Consider the following 25,142-nt stretch of genomic DNA (forward strand, 5'->3'; position numbering starts at 1 on the left):
TTGTGGTAGCCACGCCAGGACAGTGTTAGAAGTCTCCCAGGCTCCTTCCCATAATTCTCTCTAGAAAGGAAACAGGTGTTTTCCCAAACCTGTCACAAACAGGGAACAACGGCACAAAACCCCAAGGATGTTCTCCAGACCAAAACCAAGCACAGGAGCGAGGACAGGAGGAGGGCAGTGCCCGTGATGAAGGCTACCACAGCCTTCAGACCAGCAGCAGATCACCAGTGTAACGGTAAGAGAGACAGTCCAGATGTGAAAACCATTAATGTGAGCTGGCTGGCTTCTAAGGACATTACCACTCAGTACGTCATCTGTGCCAACATAAGCCCTCTGCACAGCTCAAGCATTACTCAAAGAGTGGCTAATGATAAAAGGAGCTAATTCTGCAGTGAAGACAGCCAGGAAATAAAACCATGAACTTGGCATCTTTATGCACAGAGAAAGATGGATATTCAGTTCGAGTTTTATGTGCACATGAATTTCTTAACTTAGCAGAAAGCACAATTCTCAGTCCAGCATATGTAAAGCTTTTTTGGCTTCTGACTTTTTTGTTTTCTTTTCCAGGGTGGCAGAGTATCAGGGCCATTTTCTATATCATGATTTCAACAGATATACTCTTTAAAAATATTCTAATTTGGGAAAACAAAAAAACTTCAGAAGAAACGAAAAATAATCCCACCTTGTAAACAGAAACATAACCTTCACCTCTCGAGTGGACAAACACTCCATAAATACACTACAAAAAAAAGAAAAAAAAAAAAAACAAAACCAACAACAAAAAAACCCCAAAACCCAACCTCCCCTAAATCTCAATTGGCTTGAGAAACCAAGCAAGAGATTAATGACCTATTTTAAAAATTTTATTTCAGGATGGGAGAAATGGGAACCAAGAAACGACAAATGCAGAGTCTACAGGGCCAAGCCCTTTCATACAAATTCACTGCCTAATGCATAGTCTATAATGTACAGCACAGAGGCATGTGGAAAGTAAATACACTAAGTTTGCTTTCTTAAAAAGTCTCCAAGTTTTTAGATCCTGGACTTAATGCAATTTTGAAAGACAAAGGTGCAGCAATTAATTGTTTTAAAAAGCGATGCTATGTTTCGTACTCAGTACCTCTCAGCTCTTACAGGTCTGACGGCCCAGATCCCACTTCATGGTCCTCCTTCCACACCAGTCACACCAGTGACACCAGCCCACAGCAGGCAGCAAAGCCTCGGCCCCAGCAGACATATACAAACACATCTCCATTCCGCTCAGCCTCTTCCTTCCCTAAAACGTCTGTGAAGAAACACCTTTAAATAAAGCCTTTTAAGATCTCCAGCTTGTTTTGGTATGAACAGATGACCCAGCTGGGCGTATGGCAGCCCCGGTGGAAGCAGCACTGTTGCCGTACGGTCCGTCAGTGAGGGCAACACACATAAAACACACACGGCAGGAAGACGCTATGCCAAAAAACAAAAAAATAATTCTTTTCAAGATTGCATTTTCTGGCATACGTTTACATTCACTTGTCACGATACCTCAGTTTACCCCGTCTCGGGAAATTGGAAAGAAAGCCCGCTGAGGCGACTGGCGGCCCGTGGGAACCGATGCAAAAGGCTAAATGAACTCAACAGTAACGGGATGGTTTCTTTCCCAGGATTTCCCATTTCCACCAAGCTGGAGGGATGACAACCCTACACAATTACCCACTTTTCAACCGGACATATTTCTCTGTCCTGTATGTCTCCCCACACCCTTCCTATAACCTGTATTACAATTATACAAAAAAAATAAAACCAAATCATTTTTAGCTGGCCTTTACCCCACACTCGGGATATATTCAAAGGCAATTAAATCGGCTTGCCTCCAACCTTCACAGAGATCTTGTCGGGAGGATTCTGGTTTTAACAACATATATATATATACATATTAATATGTACACAGACAAAGAAGCTGCTCTTTCAGTTAGAAAAGAAATTAAATTTCATCACAGAATGAATCCTATAAAAAGATATGTAATAAAGTTGAAATACCCATAAAATAGCTATTACTAAAGCAAAGCTTTCGTCAATAAGCCTCCAAAACTTTAAATGAAGAAAATGGCTTCACGAAGTGGTAGTCTAGATTTCCACAGTGAGGACACTGCTGGACGTTGCTGTACTCAGAGAAATACTGCATGCCAATCCGTACATCTATTACTGGCTTCCCACAGTGCTTACAGTTCAGTCGAGCCTGTAAAAAAACAAAGAAACAAACAAAAGAAACCCTTTTGAAATAACCAAATTCACCTCCGCTCTTCACCTCTGAAAAAGAGAGCATCACAGGCAGCCCCCTGCCCTGCCCTCCCCTCCCCGGCAGGAGAGGGGGCAAGTCAGGAAACTGGCACTAACGGGGTATACCGGTAAGGACATTCCTCACCCGGACTGGTAACTTGCAGGCATACACAATGTTTTCCACGTGATACACCACCACCAAGTTCTGGAGAGTCAGCTACCTCCCACTCTGACTGACGGGAGGTAGAGAATTTCCAAGTGTACATACAGACACGATTGCTTTGTGTTGATTAATCTCTGAACCGATTCCTCAATGCCCAGCACAAGAAATGCTGTCTCAATAAATCATAAATGAATCCCTGAAGAGAAGAGAGAAATTTTATACTTGTGCCATGCAAATCAACCGCTTAGGCTGATGTTTGAACATGATCTGTCTATGAAAGATATCGGCACTTTAATCTTTTGGTTTAACAAATGTATAACTCGATCTACTTTATCGGCATGGCATGGTATTGTATCACTTTAGGTATCTGTTTAAACATTTATAATACATATCGGGTTATACAAACTAAACATCACTCCAAGCACACAAGCCATTCTACAAAATCTAACCAAGATAGGACCAACATTAATGGGGTGGATATGAGAAATAATTAAAGGTCAAGGGGGAGGACAGGCAGAGCTACTGATGTTCAGCAGTAACAAAAAAAAGTAAGTCTTCAGAAGAAAGCTAGCTGAGAAACCCAGCCCATTTGATGTAAAGAAAGCAACAGGCGGTGCGAAAGCCCATCAGGCCGTCTGAAATACTCAAGAGAAGCAGAAGGGATTTGCGACCATAAAGGAGTTTCAGAGTAAAGGTGGGAAATGAGCAGCCAGGGCCAGAGCTGTACCGTAGCTCGACCTCGCAGCCCAATAGGCTAATGAAAGCTTCAGCTCGTCACTGAAAAGAACAAGAAATGTTTTTCTATGGCAATCTTGATTTAAGGAATTTTCCTGGGATGAGAAGAGGAAGGAATTATTAAAGTACTATTACTGTTGAGACAAGACTCAAAAAGGAACAAACCATCACCTCCACGGCCATCTGCTCTGCTTGAAAAGCAGAAATTCGAAGAAATACAATCTAATAGGGCACGGATTTGTGTGATTTTCTTAACCAAGGTCTTGTTTTCCCCCTCGCTACTGTCCAGTACATCAGCTATCTGCTAGTAACCTGACAGCGGCTGCAATTCGTTATCCTGCACGCACATTTGTGATGTACAATTAAATATTTTGAAATAAGGTATGAAATTATTCAAAATAGAAATTAGCAAGGCAATTCAGAGTTAAATTATATACCGTATTTAAATGCCATTCCTCTGTATGCACAGAAGCATCTGTAACAATCACGGTGAAACAATAATGCGTATTATCTGGCAATCACAGTCACTGCAGCTAATGATTTCATAGTCAGTTCTATTACTTACCATGTACTGTCACACTGTCCATTAATCATACAATTAAGGCTCTTGTATAATGAGACCTTAATTCTTGTCTTGTACATTCAACAGAAGCAATTCAGATTTAAATTGGCTGGCTTTTACAGAGCTAGCAAGTCAGCATCAGTGTTTTATCTTTAAAAGTCCCTATTTTTTAAAAAAAGTTACGATCTCAAGAGGTACTAAATTTGGAGGTAGTACCTCTGTCTTCAGTTATAACTATTTTAAGCAGTAGCAGCAACACCACTTGTCTTTTGAGCAACGCGCTTCGGTAAATATGTTAAATTTAAAATAAAATGGCATTTCGCATATTGACAAAGCTGTGTTTTAGATTGCTCTTAAGCACCCACATTAACATGAAGTGATCACAGTTTGAACCAGGGCATCTCTGCGAAGCTCCTGTCCGAACCCACTAACACCACCTGCCTGTCCGAAGGCAACAGCCGGCTCCTGAGCATCCCGAGCGGACCACTGAGCCGTTCCCAGACAAATGCTTCTTCCACGGCTGTCTACCCCACCTGCACAACAAAAGTGCTCTGCCCATCACATGGAAAATTCTCTTGGATGCTGATGACCCCGCTGCCTCAGGCGTGTGTCTACTCTGGAGTAACCCCGGGCCTTGGATCTTTCTCACCCAAGGTATAAATTAGGTGAGCATTTAATGAAAACCAATCATCTGCTTCAGGCTGTGGTGGAGTGCCATCACCTGAGTCAGTCACAGCAGAGATTAAGGAGAGCTGGGTAATCTCCAAGCACAAAGACTCTCTTGACCTTTCCGTTCCCTTGCCTTTTTTGCTACAATTATCTTATGATAAAACAATTCAAGCAACTAAAAGAACCTTGAATACACATAATGCACATTTTTAGCAGACAATTGTTACTACTGGAATTATATGTGATGCCAAAGACACTTGCTAGGGAGCATGCCAAGCAGCAGATTTAATTGTGGATGCACTTAAAAGGGCTTTATTTGGAAACCTAAGTATTAACCACTGACCATGGCATTGGCTTCTGTTTAGCTGTAGGCTGTTGTGCCTCATAAGTTAAGACAAAGGGACAGGGACTCAGTCAGCTTTCTTGTATTGCACTCATAGGTACAGGCTGGAAAAGAAGGATGGAAGAAGGGAAGGGAGAAGGGATACACAAACCTTGGCTTTATTTATCACCGGTTGGAATTTCACCTTAATGACTCTTATTTACGTACGGTACTAACCTGACAACAGGGAGATGCTGCCAGAATATCGTAGGTATACATAGTTCCCAGCTGATGCCAGCTTCCATCCCATCGGGACTTGCACTTAATGCAGATAATTTTGTGAACCCCTTCTAAGCAGTCTACACAAACAGCATAGAGGTGCATAAGCCTTCCTGTGGACAGGAAAGACACTTCTTAAGGAGACTAGAACAGAAGATTAAAACAGACATTTTCTGCAATGTGTTATCTGCCCTTTACTGGTACAAATCGCACCTTATTATATTTTTTTTTTCTTTTTAAAGAAAAGGGTGAATGATACATTAAAAAAAAAATTCTCTATGAGAAATACATAGGGCTTGACTGAAGCTATTTTCCACAGATGCAAAACTGAGGAATTAGTCATCACCCATGCCCACCTTCCCTCCCTCCATTTGCTGGTAGACCTTAGCAAAATATTTTATAAAAGGAGTTGCTGAAGCTCAGTGAGCAGATGCCAGGTTAAGCCATATGATCAGCTACAGTGCCTCCAAAACCAGGATGGTACCCTAGCTTCATCCCCACCTGACAGAAGAAGTGGAGAAGTGTTGAAGCTTATTAGCAAGCTGCGTACAGATTCATTTAACAACTTGCCAAAATCTTCCAGCAAAGAGGGAACTAAGGACCCAGTATTTCTCATGGAAAAATGTAACAGCCAGAACAGCAACTTTCTTTCATGTACTTTTTCCTGACCCTTCATTAACAGTAAGTATATTTAAAAACATTATACATTGCACAGACACAGACTTCAACATGCCATTCAGAACTACAAATCTGTCGAGCTCTATCGTGACCTTAGGCTCTGTACACACAGTGACTTTCAAAACCTGAGTTCTATTGACTTCCATAAAAATTAAGCAGCTCAGACCTGAAAACGAAGTATTTCCACTATGTAAATGTGACTAAACTCAACAATGCAAAATCCAAGATGCAAATTTCACAGAAAACAAAACACTCTACACAAATTACAAAGATCTGGCATCTAGATTACACCCAATTTGTAGTAACTGAATCGATTTCTGGGGTAATAGTGGGCTATTAAAAGTGGGCTGACACAGAGTACTAATTCTGTAATATACCATATTTTGCACTGCTATATAAGACAAAGCTAAGAAGTAGTGCAGTTACAGATCAGCTGCAAAACAGGACTGCATATGATATGCGTTTATTTTGGATTGCAATTTGTGCTCTTTAGCATCAGAGTACTGAACACATCACAACCTGTAATTTAATGAACACACACATCTTGCACCTCTTCTAGATAAAAGGGAATAAAATATTAACAATTCATGATTAGTCCATAACAGACAGTTTCAAAATTAATGTTTTGGTTTTTAAGTTACTTTGTTTTTTAAGCCAGCTATTTTAGAACAATGAGAGGAAAAAATCAGATTCTTCTTAAAGTATGTATAACAAAAATACAAAATAAAGTTGCTAGTATGAGCTGGTAAAAATTGAGTTATTCCAAATTGGTGTTTTCAGCTCTAGAAAATGTGACGTGATGAGACTAAAGTGCAAATATAACAAACTTCCTAAAGTGAACAGTCAAGATTGGAGACGTTCAAATAATTCCACGCACAGAAGTTTTGTCTTGTGCAGGAAGATAAAATAATTTTCCTGCACTGTTCCCGCACATTAAAATACTGCATTCCCCCACCACTTAATTTTTAGGATCCTTGCTATATAGGAAATGAGGCACTTAGATATCTTAAACATGCCCGAAATAAAAGAAGTGATTTTCTGCACTGAAGAGAAAATAACACCCTGGAACAGCACCTTGCAAGCTTAATTTCATTTCAAATAATACTTCTGACAATAAACCATTTTACCCAGGACAAGGAGGTAAAAATGTTAACAATTAATTATTCATACCGTCTTGTCTGAGCAAGTTTTTCGGATGTATCTTCCAATGGGTAAGGAGCAATTAATTAAAAAAAAAAAAAAAAAGGCAGTTTCTTTCTTAGTGGCAAATGTTAACAAGCAATGAGGTTCACTATTACAAAACCAGCTATTAGTACTGGTAAAAATCACAAGCGCAATGTGCATGCCTCCCCACCAAAGCAAATAAGCATTGTTATCTTACACACATATATTCTGTTTATCCTGGAGCTTTTTTAACTGGTATATTTGCCTATCACTTTTTCTCCTTAAAGTACATTAGGCAAGACAGAAACGATAATTTAGCATGAATACAGTTTAGTGACTTAGTGCACAGTGATTTAAGGAAAGAAAAAAAAAAATACAGTTTGCTGAGCAAAGGAATGTTACATAACACATATTATGACCATGCATGGAATATAACAAATTTTATTGAAAGAAGGGAAAATTAAATGTTAATATACGTCTCGTTAATGCCTTCCCAACACTTTTCAACATATAATTCTATGTTTTTGAACACCAAGCTATGAATACTTTGTCTGACTTATTTTAGCCGTGCTGGCTGCCAGCAGGCTGCAGGACAGGCATGTTTTGCTATGTAACACCCTAATCACTCAGTCTGGGGCACAGCTTTCAGGAAGAGCTAAAACTCATCCTAGCCCACATCCATGTGTTTCTCTACAAGAAAATGAATACATGCCTTGGTCTCAACTCAGCTCAGAGCTGCGACATGATCGGGATGCAGTCCAAGCAGGCGGGAGTTTAGAAATAAATCTTAAACCCTCACTACGCCATTGCTGCTTCAACCCACCACATTAAAAGCTTACTTTTACTACGTCCAACCTCTCCCGGCTGGTGTTGACGTAGGCCAGACTACAGTCCTTTCCATATAAAAAAGTAATAGTTCACTGTAAAACAAAACTGATATTCTGTAGCCTGAAAGCAGATGAGAGGCGTCTCACCTCACTGTTAGTACAAATATAACTTCCACCTATGCTGCAGCACAGCATGCTTAAATTTAAAAGGTTGATGTATATCTTAGACTAAAGCTCAAAACAGATAAATCAGCACACACACGCTGTAGAACAGACCAGATTGGCTGGAAAAACCTTCCCATGGTGTACCTAGAAACAGGATGAGAAATCTCTTAGTTGCAAACCCAAACACAAGGCATGGACCTTTCTACGCGGGATTTGCTCTTTGTAATTCCTTCTAAGTGTTTCAATCTGATCCATGTGATTAATGTGGATGTGACTTCAAGCTTTACCGAACTGCTTAAAAATGCAGAATCGGGATGAAAATCTATAATGGGGGGGACAGGGCACAAAAAGCAGTTCCATCATTTAATGAACCCTAGCATGACCGACAGACAACCTGTACCTTGAAGGTGACAGGGAACATCATATTCAATCTCATCGTGTCTCGATGGGCTAAGGAACAGGGTCCCGTCCACCAGCGGAAACTGTTCAAACACTGGCAGCGCCCTGTGGCATAGCGCACAGTTTACAACGTTCCTGTGGCTGGCACTAAGAGCAGCAAGGATGAACTTCCGAAGGTCCTCCCCTTGGCCCACCTGGGCATCGTCTTCCATCCGCACATGGAAAGTATTCAATTTATGCCTGGGGATGTGAGTAAGCAGCTCAGATAGATCGAGCCTTCGCAAAAACTGCACAGGGGCATCAAAGTGTCCTGATCTATGTGCTTGCAAGCCAGCTGCCCCGTAATCAAAATGCGCGTTCCTGAACATGCCCCCACCGGCCATGTTCTTCTTATGGGGCTCCAGGTGAATGGCGTTCTTCAGAAACTCTCCTAAGTATCGCGAGGAACGAGGGCCGCTGAAATGCGTGGGGGCAAGAATAGAGTAGCCAGTGGGTGGGGACTGGCCGGGAGAGACACAAGGCGAACGAACGCCGTAGCTGCCGCCCATGACGCCCTTCTCCTGGGAGTTCTGCCTGTCCATTGAGTGCCTTCGCTGGAGATCATTACTCAAGCCCTTCTGCGGCTTGCTGGCCGGCCTGCCCTTTTTGGCCTCCTCTGCTGACTCTGCCATTGCCCTTCCCGTGCTCTTCTCCAACACTGATTTTTTCTTCTTGTCATCCTGCATTCGCTTCACCTGGTACCAGTCAGTGTCCTTCTTTAAATGGCCCTGCCCGCACCGACAGGAGCAAAAGCGGAAAGCCAGGTCATATCCCTTCTTTGTCCACATGTTTTGGCGACACTGCTTTTCGTTCCAGCTCCTGGCTCTGCCAATGCAATTGAACTGGACGAGAATGCTGCTTTCCCACTCGTAGAAGCACTGAAGGTGCATCCACGTGCTGTACGGACAATGCTCGTTGTTGCATATAACCTTCTGGTAGTCATCCTTCTCTAGGTCCACCGGCCTTCCAAAGCTACAGATCAGCGGAGTAGCACAAGGGGCTTCTGTGGAAGATAAAACAGATACATTATTAACTTAATGGCCTGCTTATCACGATACTTCTTTAAACACTGTGCCAAATAAGTACACGAGCTCTTACTCATGATCTGTATTATCGAAGGGCCCACAAGCACTTGCTCTGGGTCAGAGCAAAAAGCAGTCTTTGCCAAAAAAAATGAAGTACGTGAAAGGAGATACAGAAATGAGGGAACAAGGAAACAAAATGACATTACAGTTTGTTTAATATTCAAAGCCAAAGCACCTCAGCAGCATTAGCCCTCCTCAAGGGTTCGCAGACACCGTTGCAAGGCCTTAAGAAGTAAGGAGAAAGCTTTGTGGATGTTTCTGAAGGGGTGCTTTGAAGCCTGAGGGGCAACATGGGGAGAACACACAGAGATGTTTGTTTGAAAAACAAGTAGGCGATACAGCCTCGCTCTGCGATCACAGGGAGAGGCAGGAATTGATCTTTTCTTTGGGACTGAGCGAGAGACAACAGCTACGGAGAGAAGGAGGAGGCAGAGGACTTTGAAAAGCAAGACAAACAGCTGATGTTCCTAGTACAGTGAAGAAGGCCTTTGTTGCATTCCTCAGGCAAATATAAACTATACCACCGTCACTGACCTCCTGGATAGCTAAATTTCACAAAGGAATTCACTCCGTGATTCCGTGAAATAGTTCTGCAACACAGACAGGTTCAAGAAACCAAATGCCACGTTGTCTTTTATCAGCAAAGTAGCAGCCTTTGCCATATCCTTGAGCAAAGAACAGTTTCTTTCAATTCTCTCCGCAACAATGTCAGCTTCTACACAAAAAAGCTCTACAAAAAGTGTTCTGCATTTATGGACCGTTGATGTCTTCCCCTCCCTCACCAAAGTACCACAGACTACACACAACTCCCAATTCTGGCTGCTCAGTTGCAGCTGGGAGGCACAGAAAGGACAGGAAATTTTCAGTTGGAGTTTCTCTTGGATCTTAAGAGTTTCTAATTATGAAGTTTTTAGATGCTTACTCAAGTATTACAAATATTTCTCCTCTGTATTTCTGACTTCCTACTTCCTCCACTTCACCAAAAATTACGCTCCAACAGCGCTGGCAGGCTGCCTTTTAACCTTCTGAATTGCTGCATTCAAATACTAGCAGGCTGCTTTGGGGTCTTCCATGGTCAAGTGCTGTCTCATCCCATGTGAATCAGAGCAAACGGCTCCCTGAAGTTCCCCAGTCTCACCCAGAGCTCCAGGACTTGCAAAAGAGGTACACTGAGCCTTGCGGAGAGAGACTGCCGTGATCCAGGTGGGGTTTTTTTTCCTTGGGGCTTCAAATTTCTATCCGATAAGCAGGGAAAAAAACACCACTCGGTTGCATTGCTTTTAATCCCGTCCTTGTCACTGCTAGCACAAATAATACAACATAATTTGCAGTGGGATGATAGGTTTTATGCTGCTACAGTTACTTTTATGTAGTAAAAGTCAGTAATAGACACGCTACCCACCCTCACCTGTCCTACAGCAGCAATACACAAACCAGATGCTTTACAACAACAGATCTTTGCTGTGATAGTGGTTTTGCCCCTTCCCAACTAGTTTTTGTTAAAGGCTGTAAACAAATAACCAAACAAAACCTTCAAGGCTATCTTCAGTAAATGCAAGATTACAGTAGCTCTTAAGAATTATTTACCCAGAAGAGACGGGCACAAAGAGCATGAGGAAATTTTCCTCAGCCGTTCCCTGGAAGCTGCCACATCCTGCACCTCATTTTTCTTCCTCCATTTCTAATGCCAGAAGCAGCACAGTTGCAAGGAGAATTGTCTGCAATACCTTTCCTTCAGGGACTCACCTATAAACTGCAAGCAAAGCACATTCGCAATAACATTCTCTTAAAGCAAAAAAAAAAAAAAAAAGCCTATTTAATTTCAAAATACAGACTTGTTCAGTCATTAAAAACAAATTCCCAAACTGGAGAGAACAGAGGTAAGAGAGGCTTTCCCTAAGGACTCTTTGGAAGTTCCTTCTATCCCTGTGACACCCATATTCTTGCTATTTGTCTCAGGTCTCTGAAAAGGCCACTAAGAACATTGAAGTTTTGACATATCTTTGAGAAGCATGAATTTTACTGGCTACAAATGACTAATTTTTCTCCACGTTTTTTACTGTTTATTACTGAGTATAACATCACTGGCCAAGAGCAAAAGTGAATGATAACTTATCTGCTCTGAAACAAAATCTGTCAGTTCACCAGTTCAGAGAGTTCTCCCACCCATTCTCCCAGACTTCCATTCAAGTTACCCTATGCCACACCAAGCATCTCTGCAAAGTTTTTCTTCATTGTTAGTCATTCTTTCATCATATTTAGGGTCTGAAAGTATAGTCTGCAATTATAGCATCCTTATGCAATTTATCTCAGAGAAGCCAGTTACACTGAAACCATTAAAGGCAAATCATCAGAAGTCAGATGTGCAGCAAGATACTGGAGGTACCAATATGAACAGTTCTCACTTACGCATTTCCTGTATTCATCTATTTTGGTACATATTCCTTTCCACCACTGCCAGGAGGCAGTAAGAAAGAACATGCCAAAAATCCACTTATGCTCCCCCTGTGTTTCGGAGTGTAAATGTTCTAACAGTCACAGGTATAATTATAGCCGACCGCTGAGAAAGTTACTATACAGGCATGTCTAGAGATCTCCACTTTAGAATAAAGACTTCACACTTAACTACGCCAGTATGGATGAACAACTGGCTAAAAAAGAAAAACGTTTCCTTGATTAGCCTTTGAACATGGTTTAGGATGTAAAAACGTATGATTTCTAGCCCCCTGAGAAGTTTACAGCTTCTTCATTATGTGGGCAAAAAAATGAAATTAATAAAATAAGTGGCTGAAATACAGAAAAAAAACCCACCACAACTAGTGTATTCCACAGAACGTGTCCACAATTATTTGATTATGATCATGTACTGGGTGTCTACAGGCTATTGTAAAAGTGACTTTCAACAAATTTTTCCCCTTTTCCCTGGTTGGTCAATCGAAGGACTACAGAATGGGATCTTCCCCAGCTTCTCCTTGAGAAATTACAGATGCCGGGTTACCTGAGGAACTTCCCACGTAGCATAACTACGAGCAAGAAAAAGCTTCGAGTTTGGACAGCAATGTCCTTTTCAACATTTAAGTTAACTAGATGACTACTAAGTTTTCAGACGTTCCCTCATCTGATCTTCTGCCTACTCAGTGTGAATTGGCTGATCACACAATCACCATAGCAAAAGCAGATCTAGAGTCTAGAGCAGCTGGAAGAAAGCAACGAGCCTTCCCCCACACAAAAGACTCTACTGAATTGTTAAGTGGTGGCACTGAGATGCTTTGGAAAACATCATTGCTAAGAGGAGAAGCTGGTCCCTACTCACCTCTTCTGGGGACTCACCTGAAACTTCACTACTGCCACTGCAGTAGCATAGGAAATGCTCTAGAAAACCAACAGGTCTCTCTGCCATGTTGCCATGCTCCACAGCACGGTTAATGCCATGCCGGTCAAAGCACCTGCTTTCACCGATACAGGTTTGTTGTTATGGAGTCTGCTGATTTGGAGAAGGCCTTGATAAAGCCGCTGCGGTATTTCCACAACAGAAACTGAAGAGCCCAGCATGGCTAACGAAAGTTGTCTCAGTAGAAAGTTCTACTGCTTCTGTAGTATCCTCGTATTTAAGAAAGCAAAAACCTCCGCTACCTGAAAAGTGTATAGAAACCTCAAGCCAACATTTGGTTCTGCCTAATATTTCAAATTCCAGCAGGTCTATCTATACAAAACAGATTGTGTAGGACTGAACATCCCTTGCAGATTTTCCTCCATTCGTGTCTCCTGCCAAACATAATCATGCCACATGGTCCTAGATAAAGAATAAATGAGAAGCAGAAAACAAAGCAATTCCTTTGTGCAACTTTCTCAGATCACAGCAACAGATATGCCTTAGAAGCAAAAGAGACAGCCTTCAGATCACTTAGTATGGGAGCCACATTAGCAAATGTGAAGAGCTCTTCCCATCGATTCACACCCTTGAAAGTGCTCTGGGTTATTTAATCATCATTTTATAAATGAGACAAAGCACTTATTACAGAATTACAAAACTTTAAAAATTCTTCTTATCAAGCCCTTCTATTTCCCATTAATTAGAAATGCATTTTGAGATTATTCTTCAAAAAGTCAGAGCTAGAATCATCACCTTAATGTTTTATGATAACAGTACAAAGATTAGTCAAGAGAGACAATAAGGTGTTGTAAATAGACATTAACATGGCCAAACTAGCCATCCGCACCTGCAGCCCCAAGCTGGTTTGTCACTTAAATATAATTTGCTTCCAAGTAGCTAATAGCTGAACAGATTTCTGGTTTCCAAAGTTTTGAAATTGAACTTCAGGAAAAATGAATTCTGCTCTGCTCTCATGAGACCCCACCTGGAGTACTGTGCCCAGTTCTGGGGCCCCCAACATAAGAAGGATATGGACCTGTTGGAGCATGTCCAGAGGAGGGCCACAAAGATGATCAAAGGGCTGGAGCACCTCTCCTATGAGGACAGGCTGAGAGAGTTGGGGTTGTTCAGCCCAGAGAAGAGAAGACTCAGGGAATACCTTATAGCAGCCTTCTAGTACCTAAAGGGGGCCTACAGGAAAGATAGGGAGGGACTCTTAATCAGGGAGTGTAGCGATAGGACAAAAGGTAACAGTTTTAAACTGGAAGAGGGCATATTTAAATTAGATATTTTTGAAGACATTCTTTACTGTAAGGGTGGTGAGACACTGGAACAGGCTGCCCAGAGAAGTTGTGGAAGTCCCCTGCCTGGAAGTGTTCAAGGCCAGGCTGGATGGGGCTTTGAGCAACCTGGTCTAGTGGGAGGTGTCCCTGCCCATGGCAGGGGGGTTGGGCCTAGGTGACCTTTAAGGTCCCTTCCAACGTAAACCATTCTGTGATTCTGTGAAAGATTACCAGGTGTCAGAGCAGATCCATTCACCCAGCACACCCTTCTGAGAGAATGCCTAAATGACCATAAAAGTACCACTATTTTACCTCTCAGTTTCAAGATGGTTTTCACAGCCTAAGAGAACAAAACAAGACAGCATGCAGTCCTGTGTAGCAAAATGGCTTTGACATTTAGACACAAGCGCACGGCTGTAACAGACAGGGTGCCAAGTTGCAACTACAATTGCACGCTGCTTCTTTCCACAAGTTATGTTTCCACACAAAAAAAAAAAATGTTTTCTCATATTCCACTGTAGTGATTTTGATCAGTAATTCTGAAATTCATTGCAAGGGGCAGCACATAAATGTCCTCTAAAGCAGAAATAACATACAATATTCCAAACAAAGGTACATTTGAACAAAGATAGCTCATTGTTTAAACAAGATTGTTTTATGTTTGACAGAAGTACCATAAAATTAACCTTTCTTTCAAAAATGAGAACATGACAGAAGACTGCAAGGAAGGAAGCTGGTTTGGGTGTTTGGCTTTTTCTCAGTTTTTCAGTTCAGGTTTATAAACATCAATAAAAGACAGGAATAAAAAAAGACAGTTGAAATAAACTTCCTTCAACAAAAAAACACATTAACCGGTTTCTACTTTTTAATAAAAAACAAAGAGGGTATATGAAGACCACCCTTCCCATTTTATGGCCCAAACGAAAGCAGTAGAACAACAGCAACTTCCCTCTGGTGAAGTAAATGGAGGAGAATGTTGTTTACTTCTGTTTACACACCCATCATAAAACCAAAGATGCACCCAGCAAGCCAAATGCAATGACTCCACGGCTTCAGTTTTGTGACTGCTCTCATTTGTTCCAAGTCCTCAATGTGGATGCCTAAAGCAAAATTCGCTCTTTCCCTGCCACGTTCCCACATTATCCATTGTGTTAAGCACCACAGTTTTTCAGTCAGTGGACAGAAACAGATAATTATTTCCTATACTCGTCAGCGTAGGTTTCAGCTCACCGCACAGACTTGCGATAGCTGGTAAAGCTCAAGGGAGGTGTTAAACATCTGAGGCTGGGGGCAGAGGAGAGAGACACGTGGTGCCTGTTGGAAGACGCAGCCCTACTGTCACCTTAAAACAACTGTCAGGTGACAGTAGGTTGGTAGGGATCTGGAAAAAGAAATTATCTGAAAAAAAGTAAGGTCTTGGCACTGGCTCGGCTGCAAGACACTTACCAGGGCTTGCTTTTGGTCTACCATTACTCTAGCATCTCATCATCTACGCCAAGGACACTTTACTTGCCAGCACATTACCTAGGCCAGAAGGGTACCTGTGGGACACCTACTTTGCAAATCAAGCGCTTTAACCTCTACCACTGCTTTCCCGTGAACAGTGCTCTCTTCACAACCCTACACAGCTAGGAATTGTTCACTCTGCCAGCTTGAACCAGAGCTGAGTCATTTCTGTGGAAGGCTACTCCCTACCAACCATCTGCACGAATCTTCTGAATTTCCTCTGCCATCAGCGTAGCTTTATTTTAATTGGAGTCATACAATATTATTGTGCTAATACTGTAATGCAGCTGTAGAAAATAAACCACCACAACAACAAATCAGACTGAACGGAAAACTTGTATTAATTGTCCAACGTGTTTGCTTTGGAGAACCTTGGAATACGATCTAATATTCAAAAGATTACCAAGACGTGACAAAACAGTATTGCCATACGGTTAACTGGTTAAACAGTACAAATAATACAGCAATACAGAAATGATCAGCCACCTTCCTAAGAGCCTGAATGCGGCAGGAAGAATGCAATGGGAAAAAATATTTCACAAGTGGATCCAAAAGGCAGGCTTGGATCTTCAGTGCAGCAACAACAAATAACAGCCGACAAACAGTAAGAGAAGTCTTTCACAACAGTTTGGCTCAGGGCTTATATTGACAACATTCACTGATGACCGGTGTGTCTCCAAAACTTCTTAAGCAATCTTTGCAGACTGATCGAGATCAAAGTTTCCAGTCATTCTCCAGGAGGGAGGGGGAAAAAAAAAAAAAGACAGCAGTACCTGGCAAGCTGCCTAAAACACAGGCTTTCTTCTGTGTCGTAAGACTCACTCTTACGCTCTTAGTAAGAGAGGCCAATGCCAGCAGTCCATCTTCAGTGAGCAATAGACAGAGCTCAGGCTGGAGTGACACCCAGCGCAGACTCACCTGAATCACCCTCGGAGGGCCACTGACTCCAGACAACCCCTCATCGCAATGCGAGTCTGGCTGATAGCTTTCCACATGCCAGCACCTACATATTGACACTTACCTGCCAATCTGGAACTCAGTGCTACCCCCAAGCACGAAGTAGCAGCAGGATGGACCAACTGCCTATGCTGCTTGAAACCCACCATGAGAATTCACATGGTCTTGTGGAAGTCACCATAATCTCTACAGTTATCATCTAGCCAACTTGGTGAACTTCTTTCCATTTAATACCTGTCGTCCAAACACAGAGAGAGGACAACTCAGTCACCAGCTTTGGCTTTTGTTTAGGATGAACAGACCCTCTCTGCATGGGAGAAATCTTGCCCTGGCTTGTGCCGTAATACCCTCAATCCAACTGAAAATATCACTATCACCAGTTCACCATACCAAAGAGAAGAGGCCTGAGCCTCTACCCGTATCAGCACCAGGACAACTAATGCCAATGCATTCCTGATGCTCTCATGTGAATTCTGAGTTGACTTAAGCAGGTGTCAGGCGACAATGTGTCCCGCATGCCACAAGCAATCGTGGCCAGGCCAGGAAGACTCCTTGCACTCCTCAGCGTAGGGTAGATTCTTCTGGCGACCTCTGTCATGGTGAACGCAGAGATTAGTGGCTATTTCAAGACTGGTGGGCATTAACGTGTTTTGAACATTGGCTGTTGCTTTGTCTGCACATGAATCATCCTCACAGAAAAGCGTTTCCACCATTAAATTCTCTCCCCGTAGCCTTCCAATAGTTTTTAATACCTTGAAACGTTACAGAAAACTAACCCTGGTGCTTCAAGAAACAGACATCCTAATAACTAAAGCAGACTCTAATGCACCCGGCCCCAGCAAGTTTTCAGTGGCAAATTCCAACTCATGCTGGGAACAAGGAGATAACTGTGGCAAACAGTAGATGCCCTAATACCAAGCACAGACGTAAACACCACAGGCTGGACTTGCCCAGATTCAGAGCCAGATAGCCACCAGACCCAGTCCAAAAGCACAAGGAGGGAAGAGAAAAAGGAGAAAAGGTTGAATCAAGTGGTATCAGCACTTCTTTTAGTTTCAAGTCTAGGGATATTTTTGTCATTAGCCTATCTTCTCAAGTTTCAGTATGATAGGCAGTGTTTTTATTTCCCAGGCTAAAGAAGCCGGTGGAAATTCAGTGGGAAAAGGGAGATGGAGCCACCCTAGCTGCAGTACCGAGCATCTCCATAAGACAGCAGCTCCCGAGCGTGGAGCTGTCGGTTCCAATAGACATCTCCCTCCCGGTGCTGTGCTGGCTCCCAGCCCTGCCCGTGTGCCATCTTTGGCATCTGTGCAGTACACAGAGACCTCGGCTGTACGCTGCTCCCAAAATGGGTATCAGTAGCACAGAAGTGGAGACGGGGAGTGCCAGGCACACTCAATAGCCAGGTTCTGACCGAAGCTATCTCCTCTCCCAGCAGGCATTCGAGATAGCAACAGCAGCAATATCCCTCTCAAGCCCCAGAAGGAGGACCGATAGACTCGACCATTGCAGGAGAGACAGAGAGAGAGAGGTTCAAGGGAATGCTCTCAAGATAAATGTCACTGAAGTCTACTGGGAAATGCCAGTGCTCCACTCAAAATCCTGCAAGCTTTCAAAACAGAATTACCCACTCCAGTGACTAGATTACTGCTTCAAGAGGCCTCTCTGAAATTATTTGAATTTCTATCAAAACTGTTTAAAGAAAGCCCATGCCCTGCTAATGCTGTTGTAATTTAGCCGCCTTGAAGATTAGCTGAAGTATTCTACCCTGAGCTGGATGCAAAGTTTACCTCTATTTTTTTCCCCTCACATACGGTGCAGGAAGCACAGAAGGACAGACGTCTGCCAGTCATCACGCCACTTCAACGTAAAAGGATGTCTCAATATGCACGGCTGTAAGCGAGGCTGAAGAAAACTTACAAATGTCTCCAAGGACTAGAAATCATTTTGTCACTACTCGTTAGACCACTGGGAGGAAGTTGCGGGATGAGTACAGATAAAGCAAAGCAATGAGTTCGAAAACTGCATTTCCTCATAGGAAACCTAATAAACATCAAGCCTAACCCTTACTCATACAAGCGCTACACTTGAGCAAATGACTAATCACATGAACACAGAATGCTGTCAGGGCACCAATAACCACTTTGATAGCAAATAACTGTTAAAAAAAAAAATGAAATGGGTGTGTACTTGCTTGCATGAACAGATAGTATTTATTTTATTCAGTAATACCATAGATATGATTCCATTTGCAAAGATTTGCAGAACACGAATTGCATTTGCTACAAATGCATGTAATTGCATAGTTTTAAAAATCCTAAGACTAACATGAAAGTCCTTTCGAATCCGATTTGCATTGATAGAGACAGTGAAATTTGCATTCAATTGATTTCCGCAGTTAGAACTCCTCAATGGAATTATGAAGCAAAATGGCTTTCCTTTAGAAAATTAATAGGTATTAAATTTTGCAGTCACTGCAACAGAATAGAAACTTAATTTTCCAGGTGGTCTCACTGATATCAATGGGACTCCCTCAAGCTAAGTAATAAGAAGGTGCCAATACTGAACATCACTCGAGTGCCAAACTGGAACTGGATGTTATATGCAGCAGGGAACATTTGACAGCAAATATTAATCCACGTTTAAATACCACAGCAATTCATGCTCTAAAAATACACTTTTAAATTAAATATTGCACTGACAAATTTTCTGGCCCTCTTTAACTATCCCACCTCCAGGATATAATTTTTTCTTTTTTTTTTTTTTTTTTAAATCTTAATTGTTGGCCAGTCACAGCTTTCAATACATTAGTCACTGTTGCACTGACTGGTGTTCTTCTTCATACACTTGTCCTACATTAGCATTTTTATTTGAAAGTAAATCAGTCTTGCAATTTTGTGAAACCCAGGTGAAGGGTGTGCAAAAGCACAGCTCACCATTTTAAACCCAGGTAACCACCGACAAGCACAGAGTCCGGCCAGCGTGGTGGGCACTGCTCGCACAACCACTTGGCCGCTGCGGCAGGAACTCCAGCCCTGGGAAACCATCCTCTAGTAAGACCTACAGCAACCACCTCCACCAGCTTCCCCACAGTCTTTTTTTTCCCCTTGAAGGACTGTCATGCCTGGGGATCCTGTACAAATCTGACCTCTGGCAACTCCACCTGACAACCCACCAACTCGCCAGCTCTCCCACTTTCGCAGTTTAGGGGCTCCCCTATGCCAGAGGGGAAAAAGTCTGGTCTTAAAACAGCTGGCCAATACACCGTAAGACAGTGATTTAGAGACAGGCATGCCGTATTTTTTTTAAGTTTAATTTATCTGGCTACAATGAACCCCACGTTAAAGGGTAGATAAGTAGATCAGGTAGATAAACACAGATAAGGAGAGCCAGCTTCTCCTTTTCTCTCATCTTCTCATAGCACCAACGCTGGAGAGACTAGAATGACAAGGACAAGGGGATGAAGCAGCAAGATGCTAAGATAGCGACAATCAGGAGGAGGAAGAGGACTTGGGTCTACGGGTCAATGAGACCAAGAATGGAAATAAGACAAAGAAAATGGATGGAAGAAAGAATTTTAGGGTCAGAAACAACTGTATGTGGAGACCAGAGAGAGATGTTTATAGGATAAATGGATAAAACAGCTGAAGCTGACAGTGTAAGAGCACCCAGGCTCAGAGAAGAAGAAACAGAGAAGGAATTTGCCACTCAGAGCCCTCAGATCTGAAGTAAACCCTGTAGATTTTCCTCTGCTGCTGCTCAGGGTAAAGCATCCCCAAAATTTCTTGCGCTCTCACACTCATTTATGCCTGCAGATGAAGGTAACCAACTATTGCCATTGAGAACGCTGGTAATCCACAAAGCTGGAGTCAGTGGGGAAAGCGCACAACCCCATGGAGCTGCTGGTATAATTTTACATGATGACAGCTCAGATTTTCCAGTTTGGTTAAGAAAAGTAACCCAGAAAATTAGCTAGAAGACTAAAAACTGATTAGGAATATCATTCAACCACTCTGAAGAGAGGGAATCTAAGAAATGAGGCCTTCTAGGACATTTCAGTTTCCCTGTGCCCTGCGATACTGTTAAATTAGTCCATGCCCCCCTCTCCCCATGACCTATGCCTCATTCAATGCAGAAAATGGATGCACACTGGTCAAGAAACATTAATCTATCATATATAGGATTCCTGCTTAGCCTGATAGGAGATACAGGAAAGGAAGACACAGCTACAGAACGTGAACCCTCCTGGTGGGCATCATCCCAATACCTGCTGAAAAGTTACAGTGCAAGACGGAGACAAGCCACCACGTCTGGTCAGTGGTTACGCTCTCCACCTTCCCGATTCCCATGCGGGAGCCTCGAACCCTTCGATCGCAGTTTGAGCTCTGCATGCAAAAATTTAAAACACCATCAAAAAAAAAAAGCATAAGCAGATACCCTCTTGGGGCAGGGGAAAAAAATCAGCCTACTTTTCTCAAACACCATGCCAAAAATTGGCTGATACTAAGGGAAAATTGGGCAGGGATTGAAGCTAAATTTGTCAAAGTGTAAAAGGGAACAACACCTTTCCACTGTAAAGGGGTGCTGTAATGGCAGTTCCATATTACATGGGACCACTAGTCAGAGCTGCACAGAGAAGCCCAGAGGAAATTAAAAATTCTATTTCATTATGGCACGTGGATGAGAGGCAGAAACAACACATGGATCACGTAATGAACTGTGAAGACTTTAAAAAAATAAATATCTGAACCACTGTCCCTTCCCTGAGTGAAGCAGGGTCCTGGTGGGACCGCGTAATTAGACTGTCCTACTGATATCATGATGCAAAGCCAAGGTTTACACAGATAATGTTAATTTTGCAGTTATTCAACATGCTGCTTTCATCTCTGCATACTTCTGCCTTGCCACATTACTGAAAGAAAACAGGTTCTGTTATTATGATCATCTACCGGTTTTCCGGGGTAAAGATAGAGTAGGAAAGTGATAATACCAGACACATGCAAATTACTCTAGAACAACACAGGGCGACGATGCAGGAGAGAAGAGCGAGCCCAGGGACAAGGCACCCACAGGACCGGCGAGCCTGGGCAGCACGAGTCACAGCATGCAGCTGCACGGTCCAAAAGCAGCGCAGCGAAGACCTTCCCTGCACCCAGCACGCTTAATCCGCAACCCAGATAATCTCCCATGAATAATCGAGAGTTGACCGTGTACAGCAGAACTCTATTAACCTCACAACTCACTGCAGCAGGCCGCGTCCTCCATAAACTGCTTAGTGACCAAGTAACCGTTAAGTGTACAGCCTCTCACAAACGTCTTGAGTCTAGTAATGGGATACTTGCCTCCGAGGCCCTGCCTATGCTACCTAGCTTCATTTCAGATTCATCCGTTTTGAAGACTTGGGGGAATCCGTTATCATCATCTAATCTTTTCCTTGCACAGGAGAGCCGGATTCCCAGCTCTGTAGCGCGACAGGAGCAGTTTCTCCTTTCATCTCCTGAACCAAAACTGTTGACAGCTTTGGATTTATCAGTGAGAATATAATTTACGAAACTTCCAGCTCAGGATTATCTGATGGGCAGTAGTCGATGTAAAATAAAGCTAGCAACCACATCTACCCCTCCAGCCTTTATCATTACCTGAAATGAAAGATATGACGAGACACAATGATCCTGTCACGGCAAAGATCGGGTGTAGTTGACCAGCCACTTACAGCAAATGCCGAAGCCAATGCTGTACCTTTGTTGGGGGGGGGGGGGGGGGGGGGGGGAAGGAGGATTTGACAAAAGAGTTGAGAATGTTTCTGACCACTGAAGTGATATGGAAAGGCAGCCCCAACTTGCGAGAAAGCTGGCCAGCACAGGGGAAGGATACATAAGGCACCCGGGGCGGGGGGGGGGACGACGACAGTCTTATAGCTGAAGAAGACTGACAACCTGTCCAGCTAGCAAGCTGTACTGCTACTGGTGCTCATTGGCATCACCTTCCGTGGCATCTCCGCAAGACACAATGCTTCATTATCCCCATGCAAAACAACGACACCAGAAGCGCACCTCTGCTTTCACTTGGGCTTGAGAGAAAAAACTTGGAAATACTGCTTCTCCGCACCTCAAAAACTAAATAAAAGGCAACAGTGTCAAGGACGAGACACCACCTGCAAAGCGGATGTGCCACAGACTATAATCACTGGACTGAAGTTATGATAAAAACGCTCTAGAAATTCTCTAACTCCTGTTAATCTTTCCTCTTTTTTTTTTCCTTCTTCACTGACTTAAAACAAACAGTCAAAAAAAAAAAAAAATAAAACAACCAACCCCCAAACCCAAAAAGGAAATTCTAAGCATTCTCCATAACTCTCTGGAGTAAGTAATACTCTTATAAAAGCAGTCTGGCAAAGACCTTGCAAGCTGAAGTGATTTTCAATTAATTGCTAATATTTTTAAGGGAAAGTTTCCATTAAATAATACACGGGCATCAGACATCTTGAAAACTGAAGTAAGATTCTTGGAACTACCTTTGGCTAACAGCAGCCAGGCAAAACTACTGCCACAAAGCATAAAACCAGTTGCAGCTACCCTCCCGTTTTTTTCCAAAGCATGGAGAGTAAAAAGCTGAAGTCCAACTTGGGAGGGGAAAAAAAGTCAAGAGTAAAGAGCCTGCGCCGCAGTTTGCAAATCTAGCAGCAGACCTAAGAGATGGGGATTTTGGGCTTAGCAAAAAGTGTAATAAAATGCCAGCCCACCTTTAGCTTTAAGCTGAAATACCATTTTGCAGCAAGACTGTCTCCAAACGCGGATGGCAGTGCGAGTTTCTGCAAGAATACACCTTACCAAAAACTGCTCTGAACCCCAAACCAACCCACCCAACCAAAGGCAGCATAAAATGGTCGATGAAAAGTGAGCGCATTACCCTGACAAACCCAACTGCTGTAAAACGACGAACAAACCGGACCCAAAAGTAGGACTCCATTTTTAATTGTGCTGAAATAAAAGTCGGGATTTTTCAACTCGGCACTGAATAAACCCAGACGCGGCCGGAGCCGGTGGGCGCTGCACCTCCCGCCCGCCGCCGGGGATGCGCTCTGCCCCGCTCACCGCCATCCCGGCCGGGCGGCCCCCCCCGGCCCCGGCCCCGGCCCCCGCCCCCGCCGGCCCGCAGCTACGGCAGCCGAACGCTGCGGGGCCGCCGAGCTCCCACCGCGGCCGCGGAGGCCCTCCACCTTCCAGCGGGTCACCGGGCGGGGGGACGCCCCGGCGAGTAGCCCACCCCCCACCCCTTCCCCGCCCCGCCGCCCGTTCCGGGGAGATGCCGGCGGCAGCAGCGGCCGCGCAGGGCCCCGGGCGGCGCCCCGCGGGGCTCGCCCCTGTCCCCGCCGGCAGCCGGGACCCGCCCCGTTCCTCCCCCAGCCCCGCCACCGCCCCCGGGCGCCCGCCCGCACATCCCCTCCCGCCGGGCCCCCCCCACCCCGCGCCTCCCACACGCCCCCCCCGGCCGCCGCCTGCGCCACCGGCGGCCCGCGGGAGGCCGCGGGGCCCGGCTCCGCCGCTCACCGCTCTTGACGTCTCCGGGCGCCGAGCCGCCCGCCGCCGCCGCGCCGCCCGCTCCGCTGCCCGCCCCGCCGCCGCCGCCGCCGCCCGCCGCCGCTCCGGCTCCGCCGCCAGCCGCGGCGCCGCCGCCCGCCGCCGCCGCGGCTCCGCCGCCCGCAGCCGCCCCGTTCTCCTGCTCGTCGCCGCTGCTGTTGGCGCGCTTGTTCTTCTTGCCCTTGCCGCCCTTCTGGTTCGGCATCGCGGGCCCGGCCGCCGCCGCCGCGGCGGGGCGGGCGGGCGGGCGGGCGGCGGCGGCTGCGGAAGGCGCCGCCGCCGCTACCTCCGGCTCATGGCGGGGCCGCGGCGGCCGCGCTGCGCTGCGCTGCGCCGCGCCCGCGGTGGGCGGCGGGGCCCGGGAAGGGGGGGGAAGTGAGGGGGGAGCCGGGACGGGGAGGGCGAAAGGCGTGTCCCGCTCGGCCGCCCGCCGCCGCCCCGCTTCCTCCCGGAGCAGGCGCGGGCGCTGGCGGCAGCGGGAAGCGGAGCGCGTTGCGGGGGGGGGGGCGACGGGGCTGAGCCAGGCGGGGGGAGCGGGAGGGGCTTATCGGGAGGGGGAAAGCCCCGCTCCCGCCGGTGGCGCGGAGGCGGGAGGGGGCAGAGCGCGCCCCGCCGCCGGGAACCGGAGCGGCAACCGGAGCCGCCCCCCCCTCCCCGCGTCCCCCGCAGCCGGGGCGGGGCGGGCGGCCGCGCCGGGAAGCTGTCGCCGTGGGGCGTACCGCGGCCCGGGGCGGGGGAGGGGGGGGCAGCTCGGGGGAAGGCGGGTGCTGGGGGTCCCGGTGCGCGCTTCCCGCCGGAGCCCCCGCCCCGTGCGGTCAGGGCTGGGCTCCCTCCTCGGCATCCCGGGCGGTGTGAATGTCCAAACAGCTGGGAACAGCTGGAAAATGTCACCTGAAGGCGCAGGAATAAGGGTGAGGGGGGTGGGGGGTTCTCAGAATAATGCAGTCGCGTCTTTGGGGGGGCGGGTTAAGGAGCAAAGAGCCCTACAAACATTACAGCCCCAACTCGAGATTTTTCATCTCGTGTAGTTGGTGGTAGGGGAGCTCCGTGGGTGACGGAGAGCAGGGGTGAACCTTTGGGATACAAGTTAGATG

General features: G+C 45.2%; 1 protein-coding gene across 1 annotated transcript; it reads right to left on the minus strand.

The window, feature by feature from the left end:
* Positions 1 to 141: 141 nt before the first annotated feature.
* Positions 142 to 24,253, minus strand: HECA (hdc homolog, cell cycle regulator; the record flags this gene model as incomplete). The annotated part of the gene is made up of 4 exons (XM_082481444.1): positions 142 to 2,221; positions 4,951 to 5,105; positions 8,227 to 9,267; positions 24,019 to 24,253. The coding sequence occupies 4 exons, from the start codon at positions 24,251 to 24,253 to the stop codon at positions 2,057 to 2,059; spliced, it is 1,596 nt and encodes a 531-aa protein (XP_082337570.1). The 3' UTR covers positions 142 to 2,056.
* Between the last annotated feature and the right edge of the window lie 889 nt (positions 24,254 to 25,142).

This window comes from Vanellus vanellus (genome assembly GCF_965231255.1).
Source record: "Vanellus vanellus genome assembly, chromosome: 3".
Lineage (NCBI taxonomy): Eukaryota > Metazoa > Chordata > Aves > Charadriiformes > Charadriidae > Vanellus > Vanellus vanellus.